We start from the raw sequence: 26,981 nt of genomic DNA, 5'->3' as shown, positions 1-26,981 counted from the left end.
TTATGTGAATGTGCTTTGTGCACCATCGTGGGATACAGTTCAGCACTCTTCCCTATTTAATAGCAAGTGGATTTAGTTTGGCTTTCTACACTAGCTGTTTTGCAAGCTTTACTGGAGATACAGCTAAGAGAAAGGTTTTATTGTGCATGTTTTAGAAAATATCTAAGTTAAACTATTTTTAATTATAGGGAAGAAAGTATTTTCCTGAAACTCTACATGAATGTTTTCCTTGGACTATGATCAAGAATGCAAGACTTCAGTAAAAAGTAAAATGTTCAGGACAAGAAGATCACAGGATTTTTACTTGGGGTCATCTGGTTAAATCTAATGTGTGTCTTTCAAAGGGTTGTTCAAGCGTAGATGTTAAACAGTAGTATCTCCTTGGTGGGTTTCGGAGGTTACAGGGCAATCTTCTGAAATAGTAGTGTTTTCTAGGTGCATGTCTTCTTAAACTCCAATTCTAAATATTATTTTCAGTAGGCAAATGCAGTATTTCTCCAGAGTATCCAAAAGGATGCATTTGCAGTAACTGAGAAGCATCAATGCAGTAACCTGTCAATATGCAAATGATTTTGTTACGTTTCAACAACTTCAAATGATACTTCTGTGATATCTCTGCTCCCTTATGCATAATTAAAGTCCCTAAATAGATTTTTGCATAATATAAGTCATGGAGTTGAACTGTGTGAAAATGTCTTCCACTGACTTAAATCTGTCTGTCTGCAGGAGGATTAGCCAAAAAACAAAACTTGAAATTCTACAGAGATAAATTGTAAGAAAGAATGTTGATATTCTACCCTGGTATGAGTTTCCCCTATGGCTTCCTTTTTTTTTTTTTTTCCCTTTAATGCCTTAATATCTGAATTTAGTGTTTGTTGATTCATATCAGGAAAATCCAAAAAGCCTGGCAGTCATTAGAAGTTACGGTAATGTACTGGAACTTGTGATCAGGCAAGCTTGCAAGTAATTTATTGGAAAATATGACTTTGGGGTGGGGAAAATGTAATAATTTTGTTGCAGTAATTCCTCTTCGTTGCCTAACTTGCTGTGTATCTCCCACAGCAGAAGTCAGGCAATTTCTTCAAGATAACATTCTTCAGGAATGTTTCAGAGCTGCTTGGCACCAGTGAGACTGCCGCAGGGGAAGTTCAGTCTGGGGCATGTGAAAGGAACCAGGAGTGCTAAGCAAGGCTTCAGAGATGTGACCTGAAAATCTGTTTTAGTGTAGCCTAACACGTCTGTTGACCCATGTTAATTTAGCATGGCTTGACAAGCCTGTGATTAAAAGCAAGTTCTAAGGGCACCATTAGTGCTTATGATGTGAGGTGGCAAGGCTTTCTCGTATTTAAGAGAATGCAAGTAATTACTGAAAAGCTGTAAAACGTGCATGCAGTCATTCAGTTACTCGTTCTGAACACAGTGCAGTTTCTCAAAATGTCCATTGCCAATGTTCTGTGCTTTGAAAGTAAGTTAAACTTAGGAGCATAAGAACTATACAGGGCTTCATCTTTGATTTCTGTATCCATTAACGATTGACATCTACTTTTCAATGTTTTGGGTGCATTAGTCTTGAAATAGCTGTATTCCTTCTTTAGCGGGGGGAGGGAAGGAAGGCAACAGAATTGCAAATCTGCAGATATTCTCAAATATCAAACTTGCAAAGAAGTAAGCTGAAAATACTTAAGATTGCTGCTAATGGAATATTTTTTTTCTTGTTTAAACATCAGTCTCGCTAAAGAGTGGAATGTAAGCAATTGAACTCTGGCTTCATATCTTATATCTTATCGGGCTTGCCTTCTAAACCTGCCACTGAATGTGCTTGCCAATAAATGTGGTTGATTATACTGGCAACTGAAACAAATGCTGGTTTCATATAAATAAGGATGTCTTCATGACAAAGATAACCTTGGAAATTGTTCTCGTGACTTCTTGAGTGTTCCACAACAAGCTTTGTTCATATCTCTGTCCTTGTTGTCGTCCTACATGTTTATGTATATGTATAGGAGCATGTCCTGTTGTTCTTTTGATTGAGATGAAAGATCGATTTCCTTGAAGTTTTTGACAATAGAGGGAGAATGTGCCTGTTCTTTTAGAGTTGAGTATGTGGACTGAAAGCACTCCAGTGACTTAGTGTGTCCCTTATATTCAAAAAAGTATTTTAAAAGGTGGTCCTTCTGAAGTAATAAAGTAGCACAGCCTAGCACATCCTCATCAGACCTTTTCTTCATTGAAGGTTGGAAAAATTGGGTTAAAACAGAGAAGAGACTGACTGCAGTAAAGGCAAAGCAAATCAGCAGATGGGAAAGCATTAGCTTATTAGACTGTAGCTTCAAATTGTTGACTATGTTTAGAAATGGCCCTAAATGCTCTTAAATATATAAATCTGAAGAGCATCGGTGACATTTGCCCATGTTTCTGGCCATTCCTTAGTCATAAAGGCTGCTGTATCAACTTTTATTTGAACTATTACTGATGCTGAAACCGTGTGTTTGGAGCTAGAGTCACAAGCTGCTAGCTGGTCTTTTGTTAAAGAAAATATGTAGAAATTGAGTTGCTCTAATAATATATCTGCAATAACTTAGTCAAACTGATGTGGCACGGTGTCTTCTCTGTTCACACTTAGAAACAATGTAAGATTGAAAATGTAGCCAAAGAACAGCCAGGGCTACAGGATGGGTTTGGGGAGGAGGTGGCAGGTGTAAGGAAGTGAAAGGAGGAAGAATCAGGCCCTGTTTTGCCCACTACCTAGGTTATACTTGAAGTTCAAGTGTTATTGATGTTCTTTCATACATGTGTTTGGGGAGAAAAAGTAGGAGTGTGCATGTGGCATTTCGGTTTGGTCACTCTAAGATACCTTATCTCCTAAGACAGCTTTCTTCCCCACCCCTCACAGTTTTTTTACCATGCAGATCCACTCATGATTAAGGTTGCATTTGTTCTTCTGATAGGCATCCTTATATATCATTATATATAGTTGACAGATTCAGAAACATAATTTTCACATCTGTGTCAAATACAAGTTGAGGGTATTGCAAGAATCTTTGCCTTCTGGTAAATTTACTATGTTGCTTATCAGGGTTATGAATCTCCCCAGTCAAACTGATGATATATGTGGCTGGGAGAGTCTCTATAATGGCAATCGCCTCAGCACACTGACTAGGGGAATGATAGATCCTGATGACTGGGTCACCATTATTAATCTGCCATGATGATAAAGTGTCTCCTAAATTCTAAGATAATTAATTTGAGTTTTTGTATTATCTTCTTTTTTTTTTTTTTTTTTTTTTTTTTTGGGAGGGGGCAGGGCAAAACAAGTTGGAAGGTCTTTTTGCTTAATTGCAAACCAGCCATATAGAATATTCTTCCACCTATCGTAATTTATCAGTAGACCCAGTAAACAGGAAGCTCCTATCAAAAAATGAGATTTGGGCTGCATTAACTTAAAAGCCATAAATGTATATGTGAAGTAGGTAAGTTGATCATATGGAACTCTTGTTTCTGATTGCAATTAGCTTTAAAGTCTTTTTTTTTTTTCCTTTGATGAATTGTTTTATTTCTTCCCCACCCCCAACTTACCAAAAACTCTTGTTTATTTTAATTTCCATAGTTTTGTGCACTTTTTCTTGGTTATTCAGCACCTTTTTTAAAATGCCTGACACAAAAGGCTCTATTTGTTTTTGATCTTTGCAATTTGCATGCCTTCTTATGTTCACTTTAACATACTGCACTCCACTGGGAGAAGATGACTTGCAGACAACCAAGGGACATAATTCTTTCTTTAAGAGCTGTTTGAGATGTGTGGTCTGTGTTCTGTGTCTTACTCCTTTCTTTATCTCTGCTGAAATAGCTACCTTTTCTTTTTAATAATTGCAACAAAAATAAGGGCCAGTTTGTTTTCCTGTTCTTTAGTTGTGACTCAATTAAGGACATTAGGTAGAGGACAATTTCAAACAACATGTCCCCAAGGAATTTCAGGTTACAAGTAAGTAATCTGATTTTTTTCTTCTTCTTCATTTTTTTTTGTAAATCCATTTCCAGGCTGCAGTTATGTTATGCTATGTTAAGTTACATTATAGCTCTGTTATATGGTGCCAACAAACCCATATAACTGTTCTTTTTGAGCACAGTGGCTGTGAGTAATGTTCGGAGACATACTCTGCTCTGGAACTTGATTATTGTTTTAAGTGTCTAAAGTTTAACAAAAAGAAATTAGTGAGACACATATAACATTTAAATGCCTACAGTTTAAGATACTTATAGTAGTTTGTGGGGAAAACTAGGGCCTTGTGTTGAAATTTCAGTTTACTCTAAAGGCTGTGATCTCTCAAATATTCTCACAAGAAGGAACTCTTTTGATGGTGTTTTGGAATCTTGCCCTATTACCCAAAGATACATCTCAAGTAACTAAAGTAAGTGATCTTGCTACAGGTTACATTTATTTTCTCCTTTGTTTAGAAAGTTTCCTTTAGCTTCAATACTTTGTAAACAAACGTGCTGAAATCAAGGATTATCACACAGCACAGTGGCTGGATGAAAATATCCTCTTAAAGCACCTCTGTCTTAAGATAAGTTCTTGGAAAAACATATTTTAAAATAGTTCTAAGTTCAAGTTTCTGTTTGTGGGAAGTGTGGGAGTGGTTCAACAGGAAAATGCCAAAGGCAAAGAGCTTGCCCTAATTATGAACCTAAAAAAGGATGCCATTATATGTGGAAGGTAGCTAAAGTGTATCAGTATATGGGATCTGATAGTGCAAAATCAGTAACCTTTTCCACACAGGGGACTTAAGTGCTAGTGGGTATCTCATTTGTAATATTAAAAAATACTGATGTGCAAAGGTCATTTGTATTTGTCAGCCTTTGTCTCTGGAAGATAACCCATAGCACATGGCTTCTGGCATTTATCTGCTACATAATGCTGAGGGAATACAGTGTGGTTGCTTGTCCCCTTGGGACAGTTACCCACCATAACTGCCATAAGGCTACCCAGTGAAACCAAAACGACTAGTAGTTGGGAAAATAGAAACAGTGAATTTGAAGCAAGGTTACTTGAGAGTTCTCTAAATAGTGTGAAATAGATCATGGAAAGTGGAATGTTGATACTGAGAAAAAACATGAGATAAAAATGGAATAAACCAGGTCTGAGTATACAAGGAGTTCATAAGATAGGTAAGACTGAGTCCAAAGCTGCTAGAAATGCTAGAGTAAGCCTCCCAAGGGATATGTAGAGGGGGAAAGTAGACCTTGGTTACTTAAAGTAATTCAGATGTTCTTGGGCATTTGGCCAGAAATCTGTAACATAATCATTTTGTAGGAGGCATATTAATAGCTTTCTTGTGTTGATTGTGTGGTATTACATGATACGGGAAAGAATCCCAGGAGAAATGGGAATAATGCAAGGTATAGAATTTAGCATTAGTGGAGTGGGAGAATACAACAGTTTGATAGTCATCTGTATTACAAGCTTTTATACTTTTGAAATCTCTACAACTGTCAGCACTCCTCTTACGTTCCAATTACAAAAAATGTGGAGTTTTTTTGCTATTTTAAGAAATATTTGGTTCAAAGATGCACAGTGAATCAGTGGCAAATCTGAGATTGTTCCTTGGAGTTTTGGAACCTTTGTTATGAATGTGTGGCTGCAGATGTGGAATACCTAAGGAAAAGCTTTTACTACCATTTACATGTCTACAGACAGCAATCCTCATGTTCCCTACTGATATTTTGGATAATGAAAGGTGGTGAGTTCATGCTTTTGCACTGATATAAGTCACAGTTATGGCAACACATGCTGCACCTACAAATCCTGACTGACAAAACAATGATCTCACTCTGCAAATCAGTTAGTCTATATATTATCCTCTGTAATTGGTAAGGGAATGGAGTATCCCTTGATTAAAAGCAATACTGAAAAACTCATTTAATATTTTGATGGTGTTTTTTTCACCTATTAAACCAGAGACTTACTGTCAGTAGTGCTCTTCAAGAGACCTCAGAAATTAGCAGTACAAAGAAGTAAATGTATACGTTGTAGATACCTGGGCTTATTTGTTTATTTCCAGCAAGAATAGTACTAGAAATCACCACCTTTACTTAATTAGCTGGTGCAAATATGATGGTCACTTATAGGTCACAGAAATCCAGAGAGAAAATCATAATCTCCTCTGCCAAAAGAATACATAATTAAGGTCCATATATTGATATACATTTTAATTCAGTATTTGAAAATAAATTAGGAGCAAGAGAAAGGACTGCAACAGGAGAGAGGACAGATGAAATTATTTCTATTTAATAGGATATATAGTTTGAGCTCCTAGTTAATGACTTTATATTGCTATAAATCGTTTTCAAGATGTTTGTCTTCCTGACAGTAGAACTGCAGGCTCAAATTTGTACCGTGCAGCATCCTACCTACTCTACTTTCCCATTTCATATCTGTCAGACCATGTAGCTATGTATCACAGCCTTGGACCTCACCTGTAATAAATGTAACAATTGCAGGCAGTTTTTTAAAAAACATATCTTATAGGCAACTTTGACTAAATAACTTTAATGTTTGCCTAGGTATTGATATACCAAGGTGAAATAGAGTATAAGAAAATAATTCATATGTACAATTTTTAACAAATCTTGTATAAAAATATATGGCAATAGTATTTATTGTCATTGCTTTTAGAATTACACATCTGGAAGCTGAACATAAAGTTCTTGATGTGAGCTCAGACATCTCTTTGGATGCAGCATATTTGATCAATAAGCGTGATTAACCTGATAGCAGAGTGTGTCAGAGAAAAATGTTTTCAGTAAATAGGAAAATGATTCAGACCTGAGATGAGAATGAGGCCACTTAACCAAAATGAAAAAAATATAATTGTTGAAATTCTTGTGACCACTTCAAAAGGTAATACAAGAATGAAGTTGCTCTAGAGTTGCCTGGAGATATTATAAACAAGTTGAGTTTAGAATCTTATTTCTAACTATTCTCTTAATTTAGTGTGACCTGGAGGAACTGTTGGGGGAAGAGGTTGAATAAGAGAAATGTCTCTTATATCTCCCTGCAACTGCATGAAAGCAAACTCTTAATTGATATTTGCAGGTGGATAATCTTGTAGCACTTTATTCAGCAGTTTTTCGTTATAGTTTACCCTAATATTCAAAGGATTGTTTTGCGTAAGGATTGGAGGCATGAAAAGCAAACTAGAGAAATGAAATAAGCCAGTTTATTTGAGAAAGAGCTTATTGTCAATCAGTGAAAAGTTACTGATGGGTTCGTTAACAATGCAGAAAGTACAGGGGTTTAGAGTGCTAAGGAAGAATGTAGATTAAGATCTGCTGATACCCACCATTTGGATTATTTCAGTGGAATTAAAGCTTTTTAAGGCAATCTCCAAAAAGTCTGTGGAAAGAAGTGTCTGGATCTTAATCTTAGTGCCTTATGGTCTCCATGGGAGGACTGAAACTGTTGCCTAGTTCTCCTATCTGCTTCTTTCTTAAATATAGTAAGAATTTTGTCTTCTGTGACTTTTGTCTTCAGTCACTCAAAGCTATGGCTTCTTGAAGTAGCCTTAAAGGCTAATATTTTTGATCTTCAATAAATTATTCTCATAAAGATACGTTTTCCCTAAGTTGCTTATAATTATGTTGATAGTTCTGATACTGTAATATTTTGACCTCAGGGATGCTTTGCTCTTCATTAATTTTTATAGCCACCATGCAGGTTTGACACAAGATTTTGGGTTTATGTTAACATGCTCTGATTAAACTTAACCCCAAAAGTAGCTTCCCTGAGACACTTTAACAGATTATCCCCCTAACATACACAGAGCATGTACCCTCTACAGTATTTAGTTTTCGGTGTTTTGTTACTGTATGACACTCCCCACAAGTGGAAAGAAATGTACAAGTCAGAAAGTAACAATGTTTAAAAAAACTCCAAGTCCGCAAAACAAGAAAACACACATACATGCCATGCACATACCCTCACACAAAATATACTCTTCCCAAATAAACCCTTTCTGTAACACTTACTGGATTTTTAATGAAAGCTGAGATGCAAATGTGCCAATTTTATACTGGATTTTTTTCACCAAATCTTTCAGATTGTAAAGTAAACTTTAATACTGTTTTGGTTGGGTTTTTTTTGCTTTTTCCTAGTTGCTCAGTAATTTATATTTTAGAAACAGGCTGAGGAGCACACATAGTTCACATTCAGACTTTGTTTTTCTCTGGCATGTCTTCTGTCTTCCAAGAGAAATATTGTTACTGAACTGTAGATGTCAGTTGCGCCAATGCACACATACACGCCCTTTCCATATTGTTTCCCATGACTCTTAAAAGAAAGTTGAAAAGCTCTGTAGCTGCTTAAAAAAATCCTACTTGATGTAAACACAGCTGATGCTTTGTTACACTAAGAAGGTTCCAAATATACCTTATGTGAAATTGAAATAAGCCAGGCATGATTTTATGAAAGTTTCTTACTCAGCCAACTTAATGTATTAAAGCAACACTCTCCTGTGCTTTCAGGTATGTTTTGATATATACCTGCTACAGTTTTTTAAATGTGAGAAACTGCTATGTATGAAGTTCTGCTGACTGGAAGATTAAAATCAAGGTCTATCCTTTGAGATAACTCTGACATATTCCCTAAAGAAGGAAGTTTTGTGCATAAAACATGCCTCAAAACCTAGCATTCCTATGCGTGAGCAACAGAGCTCTGAGACTATATTCACCCAGAGATATATCTGATTCTTTGCAGGGTAGACATCCATTATTTGTACATCTTGACACTTAAAAGGATTTCCATTCTAAACCACACCACACTACACAGACTTTTTCTGGTATTTGCAACTTTACAAACATTAAGGAAAAGAAAAGTCTTTACCTCTTAGTCTTGTGCTGGTGGCTTTCTGGTTTATCCTTAACTGAGAAACTCCTGAGGGGAAGCTTCAGTGTAATCTGAAAAACATTGTTTCGAATATTTGACTAAGTAACCTGCCTTGAGTTGCATTCCATCCAGTTTTTTCTGCATGCCTTCTGCTTCTGGTTCTTAAATAGTTGTCCAAGGGCTCATCTTTGGGAGCAGTGGTGTGAGAGAAAAGCCAACTTCTGCCACCGCAGTAGGCAGGCAAAGTGATTACTTTCTGCTTGGGGAATCTGGTTCTGCCTGTTTGAAGCCCAGCCTCACTGAGAGGCGGATCGGATCGCTGCTGCAGCTGCCTGGGAGCAGGAAGTGTTGGGAGCAGCTCCCCAGGTAGAGAGAGGCCTTGTGAGCTGCAAGTGGGGCACTGCCTCCCCATGAAACACAAGCCCAAGTGCAGGGATTGCTGCCTTCTACACTGAAGTGTGGAGGAAAAAGGAAGCAGGGCTAGGTCGTTGGTGTGTTTACTTGAAAGTGGGGGAAAGAAAATCCAACATAATACTACCCCATATCACAGTCAGTACCTTAAAAATATTTTTACTCCATTTATAAGTTTGACCTAAAGGCTGGAGTGGAGCAGGCGTGTGCAGGAAATGTGTGACCTGTGCTATACGTTTTCCCTAAGTTGCTTATAATTATGTTGATAGTTCTGATACTGTAATATTTTGACCTCAGGGATGCTTTGCTCTTCATTAATTTTTATAGCTACCATCCAGGTTTGACACAAGATTTTGGGTTTATGTTAACATACTCTGATTAAACTTAACCCCAAAAGTAGCTTCCCTGAGACACTTTAACAGATTACCCCCCCACACACACACAGAGCATGTACCCTCTACAGTATTTAGTTTTCAGTTTATTTTTACGCGCTTGGGGAGCGTAAGGTGCAGACAGCTATTTGGATAAGCTACTTTCCAGATAACAGCACGTCAGCTGTATTTTTTTGAATACATTCAGTATTGCAACACAAGTACTGTGGAGAAAATGGAAGCTAATTGACCAAACAGACAAATCTTACTCTTTTCAAGATATTAGAGGTCAAAAATCAGCAACTACTGCAAGTTATAGAACATTAGTGTCACACTCACGCTGAGCTATGCAGCTTACCAACATTTTATTCTGCTTCAGTTGTGCTTTGTAGAATGTTCGGTCCAATAACATAGTAAATATTGCAGTTATTTAATCTTGAGGTGAGAAAGGTAAAGGCTGTGGCAACAAAGTCTGTGTTTGGAAATATTTTCTTCAGTTAGATCTAGACAGGATTTGACAGCACTGCTGAGGAATGCTTTTTGAGACCAGGGTGCAGTGCAATAAGATTTTCAGATTGTGACAAAGTTAGGTTAAATTAAAAAAAAAAAAAAAAAGTGGATATAATTGTGTCCAGTCTTTTAATTACTTTTCATAGCTTTCTTGAATTTCATTGCAGTTTTTCACTGCTTTAGCTTTAGGCTCTGTTTCATAGCCAAACACTTGAGAAGACATTACTTGTCCTAGCTGGCTGGTGAGAAGGAATGCTGCCAGAGTATCACAAGCATACAGAAAATGTCATAGATTCTATGTGTGCATTGAACAAGTTAGGGATTCTCTGCATTAAATCATAGTACAGAGTACTGTAGAGTTACTCTTTTTGTTGAGAAAAGGGAACGGATTATCAAAGCAGAGTGGAGGTGGGAAAAGTCTTGTGCTTTTTCTGTCTCTACAGCCGAGTCAACAGAGTTGATCCTCTGTAGGATGTTGGGGGCTTTTTCCCAAATGTGATGATAAGTTTGTGAACCTTTTGGACAGCAGATCATTCTTAAGACTGATGGAGAATGAGAGAGAATGAATGTTTGAGAAGCACCTGTCTTTCCATGGTCTCCTCTGTACACTCTACTTAAAAGGAAAGGTTAGATAATGAATCATAGTGTGTGAGGTTAATGGTGACAAGGAATGGGTTTTTGAGCTGTGGATGCAACACAGCTTTTTTTTTTTTTTCTAATGTCTCTTTGAAGTTAAAAACTCTCTTGCGAGTAAAAGAATTAAGAACTGAGACTGTAATACTGCGATTTTGGAAAATGAGAAGGAATAGGATCTTAGATGAAACTAGAGGTGCTGACAATTTCTGGTAACTATGGAGTGAATTCCTACCATTGTTAAGGAGTATGATAAATCCGAAGTACAAATGGCCTAATATTCCCTAAAAGCCATCTCATGATGACTTGAGATTTCAGAAAAAAAGGCTATGATGTCTGGTTCCGAAACCATCTGCCATTGTATTAATGGAAGCCAAATATTTGTGATTTTATCTAGAAAATTGATTCGGAGTTTTCTTGCAATGAAAGGCTTGCTAAATTTCAGAACATTAAAATCAGATTTCATTGTATGCTTATATTCCAAAATGGTCTACACTGGTTCAAAGCAAACAACACCAATTGTCATGCTGAAAAATAGTAACTTTGAACAGGAATAGTTAGTTGGTAGTGAAATATTATTTAATATCTTTTCACAGTTCCTACAGATTTACCGTGCTAGCTTTTAATTAAAAATAGGTAAGGAGAAATATATCATATTGTCACCAAGAGTTTTTATGGAAGGTGGGAACAGCTCTTTTTTGACTTGACCCCTTTGTGAAGTTTTGTTTATTCCTTATACAACTCTTAGACCCTCAAGAAACATGAATTATTTCCTATGTGTTTGTCTCTTTTTGTCATTTTTGTCTGTTTAAAATACATATATTGTATTTCAATCTAAATGTCTCCATTTGTTACTAAAATTTGCTTGTAAGTGAACTTAGAAAATTGTTGCAACATGAGAGCAAGTGTCTTCTAAGGGAATACAACTGCTGGGTTAACACATTCCTAAATACTTAGGTAAACTTATCTTGTTAGTCTTTTTCTGACATTTTCTACACATTGCTTCGTGTACATTTTTCCTTTGTTTCTGACAATTTATCCCTTTCTGTATAGAATATTTACTAGGATAAATGCATGTTGCATTTATCAGGGAATTACAGATTTTAGCCTGTTTTCCTGAAGAAGTGAGGCATACATGATCATGATGCCTATAATCCATCCTACCTTCCTGGATATTGCCCAATTTAAATCAATTTTAATCAAGGAATTGAGGTCTTTAGGATAGTCAAGTTATGGATTGGATGCAGTTATGGAGTATGTGGAAGACAAATCCAATCAAGAACAGTCCCCCAAAAAATTAAGATGTTTATTTTCTGGAATCTCCTTTGCTACAATGTCTCTAACAAATAAGACAATGATGACACTTGATTTTACAAAATACTTACTTGGTAAGCTATGTGTTTCATATACCTTTTTTTCCTTCCCTCTGTTAAATACTAAAGTATCATTTTTTGAACTGTTCATGCAAGTTCCTCCCTCTGAGCTTTGAGTTTTACTTACAAAGAGCAGGTTGAAAGCGTTACAGATCGAGTTGTTTGATGTTGGAGAGAAGTTCTGGATAGTTGACAGACTTGAGATGATCACAAAGCAGTATCAGTATTATGTGGGGAAATGCACGTGGTCTGGGAAGTTACGAAGTTCTGAACTTTGATTCATAAACTCCAACAGATAGTGCTGAGTAGCTCTAGATGTAGAACAGCACAGTCCTTTACATCCATCTTCTTAGCTGTAAAATACGATTGCTTTGTCTATGGCTGCTTAGTAATTAGTTAATATTAGTATCTGCTGAATGCTGTGCATGGACTAACACATTAAGGTGAAAGAACAAATAAGAATTAAAGCTAGGACCAAACATTTCTCTTTAATTTATCTTTCTTCCCCTTCTTCCTACTTTTGTTCAGAAACAGCTTTTGGAGATGTGAGAATCTGTCACATCAGGGTGTTCAGTGTTGCTGTTGATCTTTTCTTTAGGCTGGCAAATAAGCAGGACAGAGAAGGAGCTCTGTCAGAAGCAGATGTAATCGAATCCTTATCTCTGGAAAAACTCGTCAATGAACACAAGTGTCTATGTCAAATTGTAAGTATCTTCTAAGATGCTTCATTTTCTAATATATATGTAGTACTTGTAATAAGGTGGGGGATTGTGCCACATAGTGTAAGACTGAAACTAGAACCCTGCAAGCACCATGAATATACAGTACATATATCTGTTTTGCAAGCAATTCACCTTGACATTCTGCTTATGGATCTGTTGAAAAAAGCTTTATAAAAAGGTTCTCAAAGTGTGCCTGCTGGTCCACTCTGAAACCATGCAAGAAAAATTAATTACTGATGTGATTTAAAACTTGTTTAGTTAGACAGCAACTTTAGTATTCAACTATTTAAAAAAAGAAGCAGGAAATGGAATTTGCAGATGTTGACATTCCAGAAGCACCACTGTCCACATGTGATGTTTGTCTCATTTCTGTTTAAAGTTAAAAACCATCATTTAGTGTGAGTTACCATCTGGCAAACAGTAAGAACTTAATCCAGTTCCTACTGCATCTCATTCCCAGCACAGTAGTCATTGGAGAATGCTGTTAGAGCTAGTTAATATCTGTCCTAAAACAGTTATTTTACTGCATTTCAGATGTAGTATTCAGTCATGCTAAAAAAACATGCCAAAACACAAAATCTATATGAAGGCTACTTAATATTGGTCACTATTTCATATAATTTATCCAGATCACTAATACTTGAAGTTTTCTTTAAGCTTTTGTTTTAATCCACCAGTTTGTTAGTTAACTATTTATGAGGTTTACTTTTATAATGTTTTCCTAATTGCAATAAGAAACATTTTAAAATATATTGAGAGCTTTGCTGTTATTAACCAAAATTAGAAGGCAATTTTACAAACCCATTCCATCTGGTATTTAGGTTTTAAATTTTTAAAACTGCTTCTAAGTCCATAGGAGAAGTTGCAAAATTTGTAGGGTGGTAGATATTGCTATTGTTTTCTCTAGAAAGTTAGATTATAGCTGTGTTAATTATATCATGAGTCTTTGAGGGCTTTTTAGTCAGTGCATTTTGCACTATGCATATAGGAATCATAAAAATAAAAATTGCAAGTTCACTCTCTTTTTCTGAGGCACTTCTGTGGCAAAAATATTTTTCTTGCAAATCATTGTCAATATAAAAGACCTGAAATATTCCAATGTATTTTTCCAATACTTTAGAATTACTTAATTTATGATACATTCCAGTAAAATGTTGTTCTCACTCTCCATTTATATCTTGGGTGTAATCAACAAAGTAACTAGATCACATACTCATAATCATTTTGGCTGAAAGCAGCTGAGAGTCTTTTATACTCAAATGGGCAGCTGCTTTACTAGGCTTATCAAAGGTAAACATGGTCCCAATGTATTTCAATACGATGACTCATGGGGTGAATTTAAACAGGGGCATTATGAAACAAGATGGTTTAACCCCAGCTGACAACTAAACACCGTGCAGCTGCTTCCTTGCTTCCTGTTGGTGGGATGGGGAGAGAATCAGAAGAGCTGAAGTGAGAAAACTTATGGGTTGAGATAAAGACAGTTTAATAAGTAAAGTAAAAGCCATGTACACAAACAAAGCAAAACAAGGGATTCATTCAGCACTTCCCACAGGCAGGCAGGTTTTCAGCCATCTCCAGGAAAGCTGGGCTCCAACATGTGTAACAGTTACTTGGGAAGACAAACACTGTAACTCCGAATGTCTCCCCCTTCCTTCTTCTTCCCTCAGCTTGCTTTATATGCCAATCATGATGTCATATTGTGTGGAATATCCCTTTGGTCAGTTGACATCAGTTGTCCAGGCTGTGTCCCTTCCCAACATTTGTGCACCCCCAGCCCTCTTGCTGCTGGGTGGTGTGAGGAGCAGAAAAGGCCTTGACCCTGTCAGCATTGCTCAGCAATAACAAAAACGTCCATGAGCTATCAATGCTGTTTCCAGCACAAATCTGAAACATAGCCTATACAAGCTACTGGGAAGAAAATTAACTCTATCCCAGCCAAATCCAGCACAATTTTGTAGCTGAACTACATTAACAATAATCTTTGTGCAAACCTAGAGGAAAATTTTCCCAGTGCTGTCTGTCATTTTAACCTAGTTTTCTCAGAGAAACAAGGTATTATTGCCTATACATCTTCTCCTTGATCAAGTTCTGCTAGAGGATATTTAGCGTTCTGTAGTGAACAATACTCATATTTGAAACTTAATTTAGACAAAGTAGGAATGTATTAAAATGCAAGCTAGGTTTGGCACTCTGGGAAGACATAATAGGTTGGATTATTTTTTTTTTTCTGTTGTAAATAGTGTATACCATATCTGACTATGGTGCCATTTAAATGCTTGTCAAATGAAGAGAGAACACAGATAACTTTTAGGTTTTGGTATTGGAGAGTTAGGGTTTTTTTAATCTTTCATTGCTCATGGATACAAATCCTGAAACAATCAGTGTGAAATATCATTTCTTCATGTAAAATACATAGAATTGTAGAATCATAGAATCAGTTTGGTTGAAAAGGCCTTTAAGCTCATTGAGTCCACCTCTTAACCTAACATTGCCAAGTTCACCTCTATAAGAACCTCATCTATGCGTCTTTTAAATAGCTGGACCTATTCAGTTGTCATTCAGAGAACAGTTTAAGAGACGCATACTGTGCTCCAAGACATTCTGGAAAAAAGTTCTGAAGAGATCATGAGAAGTCATTTAGTCCTTTTCCATGTTGTAAGCTAGAATCAATCCATATCTTTTTTTTGTTTCAATTAAAGCTGATTATACTTGTCTTCCTGACTATGAACATGAAAAGCAAAGTATTATTTTGCTATTTGCAGTTGAGCATTATGTTTTTTGAAGGCTATTATCATATCTTCTTAAAGTTTTTTCTTCTCAATAGAATAAACATTCCTGTTCCTTTGACATTTTCTTACCAGATGTGTATTCATAAACAATTTGGTCTGCTTCTTCTCACTGTGCTCCTCATGATTCCTTCTAGTCAGTCCACAGTCCACTTTCTTGATGTGTTACATCCAAGCTAGATAAAGTATTCCAAACTATTTTAGCAATGGGTTTTTACACCCATTTTCCAACAGATTTGCGTAGATCGTGTCTCTCTTGCTTAGTGGTGAGAATATCATGACAGAAGTTTTACTTCACTCAGGCACCCCTATCCACAGTACATTTTCTGAGCTAAAAAAATGAATTGGTTTGACAGTTTTTCTAAGAAATTGACAGTAGATTTTTTTAATCTCCTAGGTGCTTATGAATGAATCTAACATTTCTTCTATGAGCTGAAGCTAAAATGATTCTCTTGCATCTCATTTTTTCCATGTTACTAGATAAATGTAACATAGGCTATTAAAAAGCAGCAGCAAAACAGAACATACATATTGGAGGTTGATAAATTATATTTCTCTATAGATACATAGATACAGATGTGTATAGAAATAGGTGTGGAAATAAATGTATATACACATAGTAGGTGTATATGTAACAGGTGTATGTATCTGTAGCTGGTGTATATATCTGTATTTAGAGACAGACATGCAAATATGTTTTTCTGTGCAGTATTCTGGTATTTTTGGAAAAGGACTTGAAATAGTGGAATTTGATAGAACTAATGCGATTTTTATCTTGGAAAAAAAAAAGCACCTAAATGTATAGAATACCTCTTTGCAAATTTATTTCCCATACTTCTCAGTGTTTTGCAAGCTTCACAGTAAATACTGGTTGATTTCTTGTTTTCAGTCAAGGAATATGATCTGAACTGTGAATTTTCTCCTCCCTCTCCCTGTACTTACAGGAACCTTGTTCAGCTATCATGGGCTGTGGGAAAAAAATTGATAAATCGATAAAAAAGGGTTTATATTGGCTTCTACATATCATAGCAAAAGATTTTGAGGACTTACATGAACGCATCCAAAGAGACACTACAGAACAAAAAGCATATGAAGAACAAAATAAACTAGAACGAGCCGAGCGAGTGAGAAGGATACGAGAAGAAAGGTATTCTCTCTGTAATTTCTCCTACCTACTCTTCCTCCATTACTCTAAGTCACTTGATCCATTCCTCTACATAGAGCTTATGGGAACCAAACTATCCAGTATTTAAAGCTTACAAGCCACAAGACAAGAGCCTCCTTATTAAAAACAGGGAACTGAATGCTGAAGGCTTTCTATAAGACATACAAGTTTTTTTTTTGTCTGGTTCGCCCTCATTTTTAATTCATTCTGTGCTTGAAATGTACCATGAATGAGAATTGCAAGTAGTTAATAGTAGTTAATATAATTGCACAGGAGGCTAACACACAAAAAAATCCTGTCATTTAATCTGAAGTTAAGTTCTAAAATAAACTTTTATTAACTTACGTTAGACTTTGTAACCCATATGTGAATATCAAAGACTAGATGAGAAACTTTATTCAACACTATTGCTTAATAAACTTCAGGTTATCCAGCAGGTGAGTCATGGAGGGAGTTAAGATGATGCACAGAAGGGAAGCAGGACAAGTGATTTATTACTTTTCTTCAAAGCCCTTTGTGGTCATCAGCAGCCCACCATGGTTCCTGTTAGAGACTGATATGAATCGTTTTACAGGGCCATTCTTACAAATTTCACTCAGCACCCCCATCCTCCATCTACCTTATATATGCAGCAATTGGAAAGTCTTAGTTACTATGAGAAGTAACTGTGAAGCTACTGCATAGTGTCTTGGCTTGTACTCTCGCTGATTTGGTTTACTTCAGCAAGTAAATTGCTTAAGCACATTTTAAACACCTGGAATTTGATGTGGTCTTCATACATATTTCACAAACTTGCAAAAAAATTCATATGCTGTAGTCTGCCAGATTCCTCTGCATAGACAAAAACCCTCTGACCATATTGGATTGTGCTTGGGTGATGCCATGTTGAGAGGTATAGCTTTGAAACATATCTCAAAGAGATTTTCTGATGATATGGGCATTTTTCCATATATTCTGTTCTTGCGCAGTGATCTTGATTGTATTTGTTCCTGGAAAAACTGATTTGGTCTGAACTGGATTAAACTGAACTTGTGCCTTAGAGGAAGCTAACTAGTAACTTCTGCTATTTTACTTGTACCTGAGATCTTGTCCCCGTATATAGGAAGATGGGGTTCACTCTTGTTTTGCTGTTTTGCATCAGATCAGTTTACTGTAAGAAGCAAGTTATTCTTGATTCAAGTGTAATTCTGTTTCATTTCATGTTGTAATAATTCCCCAAACTGCTTCTTGCTCAGATTTGCTTCCCTGAATGTTTTCTCTAAGTTTATTTCCTCCACGATACATTGGTAGTAATGATCTTGTTCCAAACAGAAAACCAGAGAGAAGTAGTGCCAGTAAGTGTTAACAGGGTACTGTCCATTCCTTCCAAGCAGTGTGATTTCATGAGTAGATCAGTGACTTCTTTTCATACCAATCTGTGCCTCTGGACAATGGGGTTACTTCCTCTCTCAGTACTTGTAGCTGTAAAGTAGGTGTAACAGTGACTTCCTATGCACCAGTACCATCAGATCAATTGATAAAAAGTGTCGGATGAGCGCATATACTTTATTAATGATATGTTATTTAATACACAGTAATTGAATATTTCTTACATAGAGATCCAATACATAAAAAATGACTAGTCCTAGTGCAACAAAAGTATACTGGGGATTATGTGTCTGTCCTCTGTGGCTTTCTGAACTTTTCTGAGTCTGGTTGAAGCAAATATGATTCCCTGTTACTACATAAAAGGAACAGTCTGGCACCAAGTCTCTCTTACATGTGTTGAGAAGAATCTAGAATTATGAGAAATGTAGGTATATTAAAAATAAAAGAAGATGGTTTTGATAGTCTGTTTCCCCACCACATAGATTTTTAAACAAATGAGTATCTCTGACATAATACATGCTTGTGCTTTATTGCTATTAGCCTGTCATTGTGATTTCTATAGAATGTTTTTCAAAAGACAGAAGTATATTGTAAAGATCAGCTGGCATAAATTGGAAGATGAGTTAGATGACCTAATAAGTGTTCTCTATTATGTAAAATTTATGGCTTGGCTTCTTCATAACACTTTGTTTATCCTTCCTCTTCTCTGCCCACCTCTTCCCACCCCCTCCCAAAATGAATAAACAAACAAATTAACCAACCACTAAACCAACAACATAAACCCATCAACAAAGGAAAAGAGAAGAAGGAAGAAGTACACCTGATGAGGAAGACCCTGAGCCTGGGAACTGTGAAAACCCCTTCCAGCCCATATCTGCTGTAATCTCTGAGGTATGAGAATATGTGGAATTCTGCATCGTTTTAGACCTACCACTAACAAATGTCTGAGAGGTAATGAGAAAAATGGTTCATTTAAAAGAATTGTTTAAAGTCTGTCTGTCGGTACAGCATTTTTTAAATTTTCTGTTTTAAGCTTGGCAGTCTTGTTTTGTGTGCATTGAATCGATGCTTTCATGTTAAGAAAAGCCCCTATTATTAATTCATGGACAAGAGGTTTTGTAGACAGTAAAATAAAGGTATAGTAAACAGATTACTGAACACATTTCCTAATTAAATTATTGGGTATTCAGGAGTGGAAAATACTGAAGTTCTGTTAGTTTCTTGTAAAGTGATGTAGTAAGTCATATAAAATCTCCCTGACTACTTCAGCTATTTAGATTTCTGAGCATAACTTGTCTTCTGTTGAAAACTGAGACAATTGAGAAGCTTTCCTAGTTCTGAAATATGAAAAGCATATTATTATATAAAGTTTCCTTAACCTGGGTTTCTGGGTTCAGGTAGTTCTTATTTATTGTACCATATTTTTTTATTCAGTTGACTTGAGATAACACAATCTCGAGACACAAAAACTCTCAGAGACTTTTCCACTAAGTAATTCAAAGATTTGTTTCTCTCCAGGACAAATACACCCATATCCACATATCTTGTAAAGTCAGCTACATGCACAATAGTACACTTTATAATAACATAGTAAGAAGAGAAGGGTATAGCTGTGAGTATTGCAGAGACAGTGATTTAGTGATATAGAACCTGTGAAACAGCCTATCATTGAGTCTGTATGACACAATCTGTATTTGACCAAACTATGGTAGCACTTTCTGGATACTTAAACTCTGTGCATATGTCTTTCATTTTAATTAAAACGTTAAACAAAGAAAAGATAAGTGAAGAGGAAGAACTTAGGATTTTCTAACCTTTTGCTGAGGACTATTGATGTTTATATTGCTGGCATTTTTTGTTATCACATGACCAAAAAGAAAGCAAGAAATCAGGCTATAAACCTAAAGATAATTTATTTTGCATTTAATTCTCCCCACACACACACCTTCTGGACAGCATATTGAAAGTTTAATTTCTTCACTTATTTGAAAATATTTTTCTATGCTAGAAATGGGACAGAAAAATATTGTAGAAATATTTTGATTGTTATAAAAAATTCTTATACTTTTTGTTAGAACGAAAGGCAAATTGAAAAGGAAAAGAATCGGCAAAGGTTGGAGACTGAAAAGCCTACTATTGACTTGCAATCACAAACAGAGCAGGAACAAATGGATGCCCAGCACTTATCAAGTAGCAGTAGCCAAAACACAAATGATAGTAAACTAGAAACATGCAATTCTACAACTGCACAGCTTTTGCAGCATGAAGAAGAGAATGAGCAGCAAGCCTCGCAATGCCTTGACTCAGGTAATACTGCTTCCTTTTAATGTATCAATGAATGTTATTTTTCACATAGCTCTTCCATCTCTGTATTATTTTTTGTTATACCACATGTCAATTTAATCTGTAGAAAACCTAAAAATGCACCATTAGGTTTTCGTATTGGTAAACATGCTTCATAAAAGTGCATGTTTGTTGGTGTGACTGACACTGTAGGTGAAATTAGGTTCCTTTTTGTCATAATCAAATATGTGGTTCACTTTCTGTCAGTAGCAAGATAAGTTGTATTTCTATAATAAAACATAGTTTGCCTATATTTTATGCTTACAGTTTATTTTCTGTAGCAAAACATTGTGTAAATTTTACATTTCACATGCTCTTCTGTATAAGTTTGGACTGAAAATGCTGATGCATCTCACCTCAACAGTTGTATTAAAAGATGATCTAACATAGTCTCTGAGTATAATTGTATGATATGTACCGCTTTATTTCTGTTTGATATAGATAACAGTAAGAAAAAAAATAAAAAAACAAGATTTAAAAGGGTCCACAGAGTAGAACCTCTTAATACAGAGGATGCTGTTCCCAAAAATCCTACACCACCACCAGCTCTTCCACCAGGTAAGTGTACTAACAAACAATAATCAATGCCTCAATTTGTGGTTATTAAACGTTTAAAATATTAATTTGTGAATGATGAAACTTGTGTGATCTTCATAGAAAGATATGCTACTAAATCTTACTCTCCAGGAAATCTTTGATGCAGTTTGTTACTTTATGGTATGAACTTTCAGCGGTATTGATTTGATCCATTCTGCAGGGTGGTGGGGGAAATATTATTTTCACACAAAGGATGAGAGCCTTGACTACGCACTGATGAAAAAGTAATTAAAAATATCCATTTTTTTTAACAGTAAATCAGCTTATTTTTAAACTACTTCATCACTATTCACCATATATGTAATATGTTGCATACTTTTGGCATTTCTAAATGCTTTGATTTTTCCTAAAGAGAACTGGCTTCTGTATTTTTCATCATCATCAAATGCAGTCACAGCGTGTTTTGACTGTCTGTTTTCCTTTAGTTGGCTGGGGAACTCCCAAACTTAATAGACTTCGAAAACTTGAGCCTCTTGGTGAAACATATCATGCTGGTAACTGAAGTTTTGTATTTTTTAAAGCATTCTTCATTGCTCATTCACTTCTACATTCATTTCTTTTCATTCTTCATCTTTTTTAGTTTCTTAATGCCAATATTCATTGACTAAAAGCTAACCCATTTGCTTAATAGAAAGCATCTTTTTGATTTCTCAAGTCTTTTTTTTTTTTAACCAAAAAGACTAAGTTCTCTCAGATTCCCTTATAAAGTGGCAGGGGATATCAGAAGCTATTAATGATCTGAAATTATCTGCATGGCAGCATGCACCTGCATACTATAATGTGCCATATAACAAAGAGTAACAGGATTACTTACTTTAAGAGTCCAAACAGATATTGCATTCAAAATGAAAGTTTCAAAGTGTAATTCCATTGTTCTTATGTAGACAGTTCATCATTATCTGATGCAATGGAGTTGGGTTACCTGGGTACTGGAAGAAGTCGGAGGTATTCAACAGAGATGATACTGCTGAAAGACCTAAGCAGGACTGCAGAGATCCAGCAGGGCTTATTAATTTGGGATCCATCATGGCTCTTCCACATCTAGGCTGGTTCTGTACTGAGCTGTCAGTTTGTTTCCACACTGGTCTTATGGCAGGATGTGGAAGTGCTAATCACTTTACAATACTGAATCCAAATGGACTCCATGTATTTCTGGAGTTCTGGAAACCATAGCCCACATCCAGATGAATTTGCTGTGTCTAAGCTGACTCCTTGTGCTGCCTCTTGAGATAGCCAAAAAATTCTTCTTTCCACTGCTACTGTTTTCATATGGTTTTAAAAGCATAGCCTGTCAGATTTTGGCATGGATTTGGGGGTCTGATGAGAAGGAAAGCTAAAGACTGTGAGGACCTCTGGATTAAGTGCATTATGTTGGCAGCTCCAGCTTAGGGACTGCAATCCCAGCTGTGATGAAAAGCCCAATATAAATTTGATTGCAGAAGTAGTGAGACTTCCAACTGAAAACTAGGTTATTGGCCTGCAAGGAGAGGTGTCCATGATAAAGCTTGGGATCTGCTGCTTTACCTGATGAGCCAGTGTCCCTGATAGTTCATAAACTGATAGGAAAAATAAGTTTAATAACTGGAAATGTCAGGGTGTAGTAGATAGATTCGTGATTTCTCTCTTCTATGACTATTTTCTACAGAGGATTGTTTTTCATATGCTCATACTGTATCTTTTTCAGTTTTAGATGATAATTTCTTCATTTTTCTTCTATTTTTATTTTTCAAATTTTGAAAAAGCAAGCGAATAAGGAAGCATACAGAGTAATGTGAGTTGAGGATAACCAAAGCAATGGAAACACTTATACAAATTGAACAAAGAGAACATTAATTGAGGAACCTATAGAGAAAAGAGCTCAGTGTGGCTCTAGTGATCCTTGAGCTTAACCCTGACTTGAACTGATTGTGCTACTGTCATGCAGAACAGCACCCTCTGGACATACCTGTTGAAGTTCTGGAACAACAGAACATGGAGTGTCTTTGCCAAAGCATCAAAATATGCATAAAGATGAATTAAGATCTCTAAAAATTAGTAATTAGTAAAAATTAGTCATTCATATGCATAAAATGTAATTTGTAGTCTTAATCATAAAACCATCTTGCTCTTTTTTTTAAAGCACATAGAGAGAAGGCAACAAGAAAGAAAAGCCAGATGAAGAGCTAGGGAGGGGAAGAAAGGGAAGGGGTGATACTCAATTTTTATCTATGCATAAGGGAGATGTTGCATTTCGTAGCAGGAGCATGGGTGGGACAAAGAGGGAAAAAACCTGCTTAAAATAGGTTCTTTACTCACAGGTGCGTAAGTTAGTAACCTGAGATCTGTGTTAATTTACTCCATTTTGACATAAGGATTACATTAAAGTATTTTGGAATCTAACGGTGTGAAAGATGTTGGTAGGGGAACGATCTCTTGAGCAGAGGTGTAACGACTAAGATCAGAGGAAACCTGGAGTGCTCAGAACTTTGCAGCTGAATTCAAGACATTGCCTGGTCTTCACTGGGATTGTTTTTTTCAATAGTTTTGAAACACTCACAAGATCACACAGATACAAAAAATCCCGAGACAGCAAGAAAGCATCTATGAGGAACGCACTATTTCTAAATGAAAAAAGCTGTTTAAACTCATGATCCAGCATTGTCAAATCTTTAGTTAGGTCCTGATATCAAAGAGCATCAATTCTTTGTTTTGTGTAAAGCAGTTGTGTTTTTTTGTTTGGGTTTTTTTTGTGTGTGTGTGTAGTTTGTTGTTGTTGGTTTGGGTTTTTTGTTTGTTTGTGCTTTTGGGTGTTTGTTTGTTTTGTTTTGTTTTTAATTCAGACCATTTGGGAGCCATAGAATCATTTAGATTGGAAAGGACCCTTAGGGTCACTGAGTTAACTCAACCATTAACCTAATACTACCAAGTGCATCTTGCACTGAATTTAGTTTGCTGTCTTGTCCTTGCCCATTTTCTGTCACACAACTGTATTTTTCAATGAGTTTTTACATATTTTGTAGGTGGATAACCTGCTTCTGCTTAGAAACTCATTCAAGTTTTCTTAAGACCAGTGGAGCCTACTTTTGATCCATTTTTTTTAGAATATTCCCTGAATTGCGTCTTTCTGAAAACCAAATTATTTTTGACTGTCCCTTCAGCAGAGAAATAAATAATTTTGATTATTGTGGTGCTTTTTTTTTTACAGCTTTGCCCAAAATTCACTGTAAAGGTGGTTTTAAAAGTTTTTCAGGCATTCAACCTTTGTGAAAATAAAAAGACCTGGTTTCTGTATTGCTTTCATTATATGAATGTCTTGAAGGACAATTTGCAATGAAAACTTAAAGTATTTTTTTAGTATCCTTTACCTGGAACTTCAATGAGGCTTTGTTTTTTGTGGGACTTTTGGATTCTCTGAAGTACACTGTTTTCTATAGCAGTACTCTATTCTGTTGAACAGTTTGCTTTGACAAACTGTTATTGGCCAAGTGGCCAAAAAGTCTTTGTGTATGTTGCAAATGAGGACCTATGTTCATGTAGACCAGGGTGAGAAACCTCAATTTCAGTAGGATGCCCAATAGATGCTTTTGACAGGACTCCAGGTAAAATTGTTAGTGTCCATAAGGGCAAGGAGAGAAAAAAGTATTTAACAGTCTGCTTTTAAAAGTTTAAGAAGCCTTGGTTGTGGGTAGAGGTTATTTTCAGGAGTACTCTGAAAGTCTATGTCCAAGAGTGTAGCAATGAATCATTTAATAGCTCTTCAACGTAAGTCAAGAAACCCCCTTAAGCTTCAAAACAGATACAGTTGTTTGTAGTGTTGATTTCTGGTAGCTCATGGAAAAACACAGTAACAGGTGTTTCTCTGTATTCCCATGCATTCTAGTACAGGTCTTTGTCAGTTAGGATAGCAGTTATTCTTTTGGTTTTGTCTTAAAAAATATTTTTTGGAAGTGTCACAGATATCTGGTAGACCTTGCTGCTGAAATATATAAAATTAGTGTAGTGTGAGGTTGAAACAACTTCCAAAGGTCTGGTTTTTAATTCAAGGTGTTCTCAGAGATATAAATCTATCTTAATGATTTAATGTGCAAACTTCAAAATTTAGTGTTAGTGAGAAAACTGTTTAATATATATATATATAGAGAGAGTCTTTTTTGTGTCATTGTAAATAGAGAACATTATGTTGGATATTTAGGCAGAGTTAACAGGTAGTAGAGTCAATTATATAAATCTTTAATGATACACTTATTTCCACTAAAGACTTCATTTTTCCAGTCATGCCAATGATTCTAGCACTACATGAGATAATGAGTGTCTGTTTATTGTCACTGGAGGATACATTTGCAAGAATGATAAACGTCTCTCATTATAGGAGGTAAAATTGTCTGCCAGTCCTAAAGTTGTCTGCCAGGCCTCAAGAAACTGGCTAATAAAAACATCCATTGTACAGATTTTCATTCACCTTATAATAATTTGTTGCAGTTTTGCTGCTTTTCACATGCTCCTGTAACACTGAATTAGCTCCACTAAGAACAAATTATTTAGAACAATAATATAACAGTGTTGTTACTTTACTGATTTAAATGTAAGGATAACTAAAACCTTGATCCTACAGACGTGCACAGATTAAGTCTTAGAGTAGTGAAATACAGCTTGTTTTTGTTACTTTTAGCTGAGGAATGCAATTTTAACACACAATATTGCATATTTACTACAAGTAGAATATATTTTTCTTGGAAAATTTTGATTTATTAAAGCTGAATTTTAAGTTGGAAAGCCATCAAGGCTTTTCTGGGGAGAAGGCTGTCTGTATAAACAAAATTGAGATTTGAATGCTTCAAAAAGCTGCTTTTATTTTTAATTTCTACCTGTTTCTTACCATCTTTCATATTACTAATATTTTGTTTGTGAAGTGCTTTGCATGTTCCATTCTGCATGGGGATGTTTCATCAATTACAAATGTTCGAGAGTACTTGTTACTCTCTTTTGATGTACTTAATAACTTTGTCTTGAACACTTTTACTACTTTAGATTCCCCTATTGAAAAAATGTTGCACTTTTATCTAAAAATTCTTAATGTAGTTATTTTAGAAAGTTAGTGTGGCTTTCAAGATATACGCATAAGTGTTCTCCAAAATTTGGATGCCCAATAGCATTAAGTGTCACTTAAAACTTTATTGCAATGTAGATTTGACTACAGCAACATTCAAATTTTGATACTTCATTTTTTCAGTTGTTTGTCGTACACTGTGGGTGTCTCATTTCCTATTTTTAGTGACGTTTACAGATTACCTTGGGGCTTGATCTTGCAAATGCTAATACATGTGTAACAAAATATAATTAAACCCTGTTTTAGCCAATACATCTCCAGGTATTAAATAGAGCCGTGTCTGAAATTTGCTTGTAGGAATAAGCTGCAAACTTGTAGGCTACCTAGCTTTTATTAAGGAAGTAAGAATTTACCTGATTTAAAGAGTGTGTAAGCAAAGGAAATGTAAATGACATATTAATGTGTTTTTCTTCTCTGACATTTCTTACACAGATTTCTACGGAAAGCCTCTGCCCCCGCTGACTGTACGCCAAAGACCCAACAGTGATACCCATGATGTCATTGCTTAACTGGATCACAAATAGTATTTAAGAAACGTTATACAAAAAAATTATATCAGATATATTTTTTGCCCTTGAAGGAAAAATTTTAAAATGAGAATCTATTATTTTTTTGCAAAATAACTTGGTGACAAACATGGAGGTCATTCTGTCATATTTAGTTGATCAGACTTTGTCATTTACTTTTCACATCACCAGCTCTTTGGGATTTAGCATGAAATCAAGAAAGGTC

At 35.8% G+C, this 26,981-nt stretch overlaps 1 protein-coding gene across 1 annotated transcript in view; it reads left to right on the top strand.

The window, feature by feature from the left end:
* ARL13B (ARF like GTPase 13B) overlaps positions 1-26,758 on the top strand; it is a gene marked incomplete at its 3' end in the record, with an annotated part of 43,817 nt that extends 17,059 nt beyond the window's left edge. The window contains exons 4-10 of the mRNA XM_080350019.1: positions 12,778-12,883; positions 16,635-16,837; positions 19,018-19,114; positions 20,299-20,530; positions 21,008-21,124; positions 21,589-21,657; positions 26,682-26,758. Of these exons, the coding sequence (XP_080206145.1) occupies positions 12,778-12,883; positions 16,635-16,837; positions 19,018-19,114; positions 20,299-20,530; positions 21,008-21,124; positions 21,589-21,657; positions 26,682-26,758 (901 nt within the window). The remainder of the gene's footprint in view (positions 1-12,777; positions 12,884-16,634; positions 16,838-19,017; positions 19,115-20,298; positions 20,531-21,007; positions 21,125-21,588; positions 21,658-26,681) is intronic.
* Between the last annotated feature and the right edge of the window lie 223 nt (positions 26,759-26,981).

Source organism: Nesoenas mayeri, assembly GCF_963082525.1.
Source record: "Nesoenas mayeri genome assembly, chromosome: 1".
Taxonomy (NCBI): Eukaryota; Metazoa; Chordata; class Aves; order Columbiformes; family Columbidae; genus Nesoenas; species Nesoenas mayeri.
The sequence above is the reverse complement of the archived record's forward strand: the minus strand, read 5'-3'. Positions and strand labels throughout refer to the sequence as shown.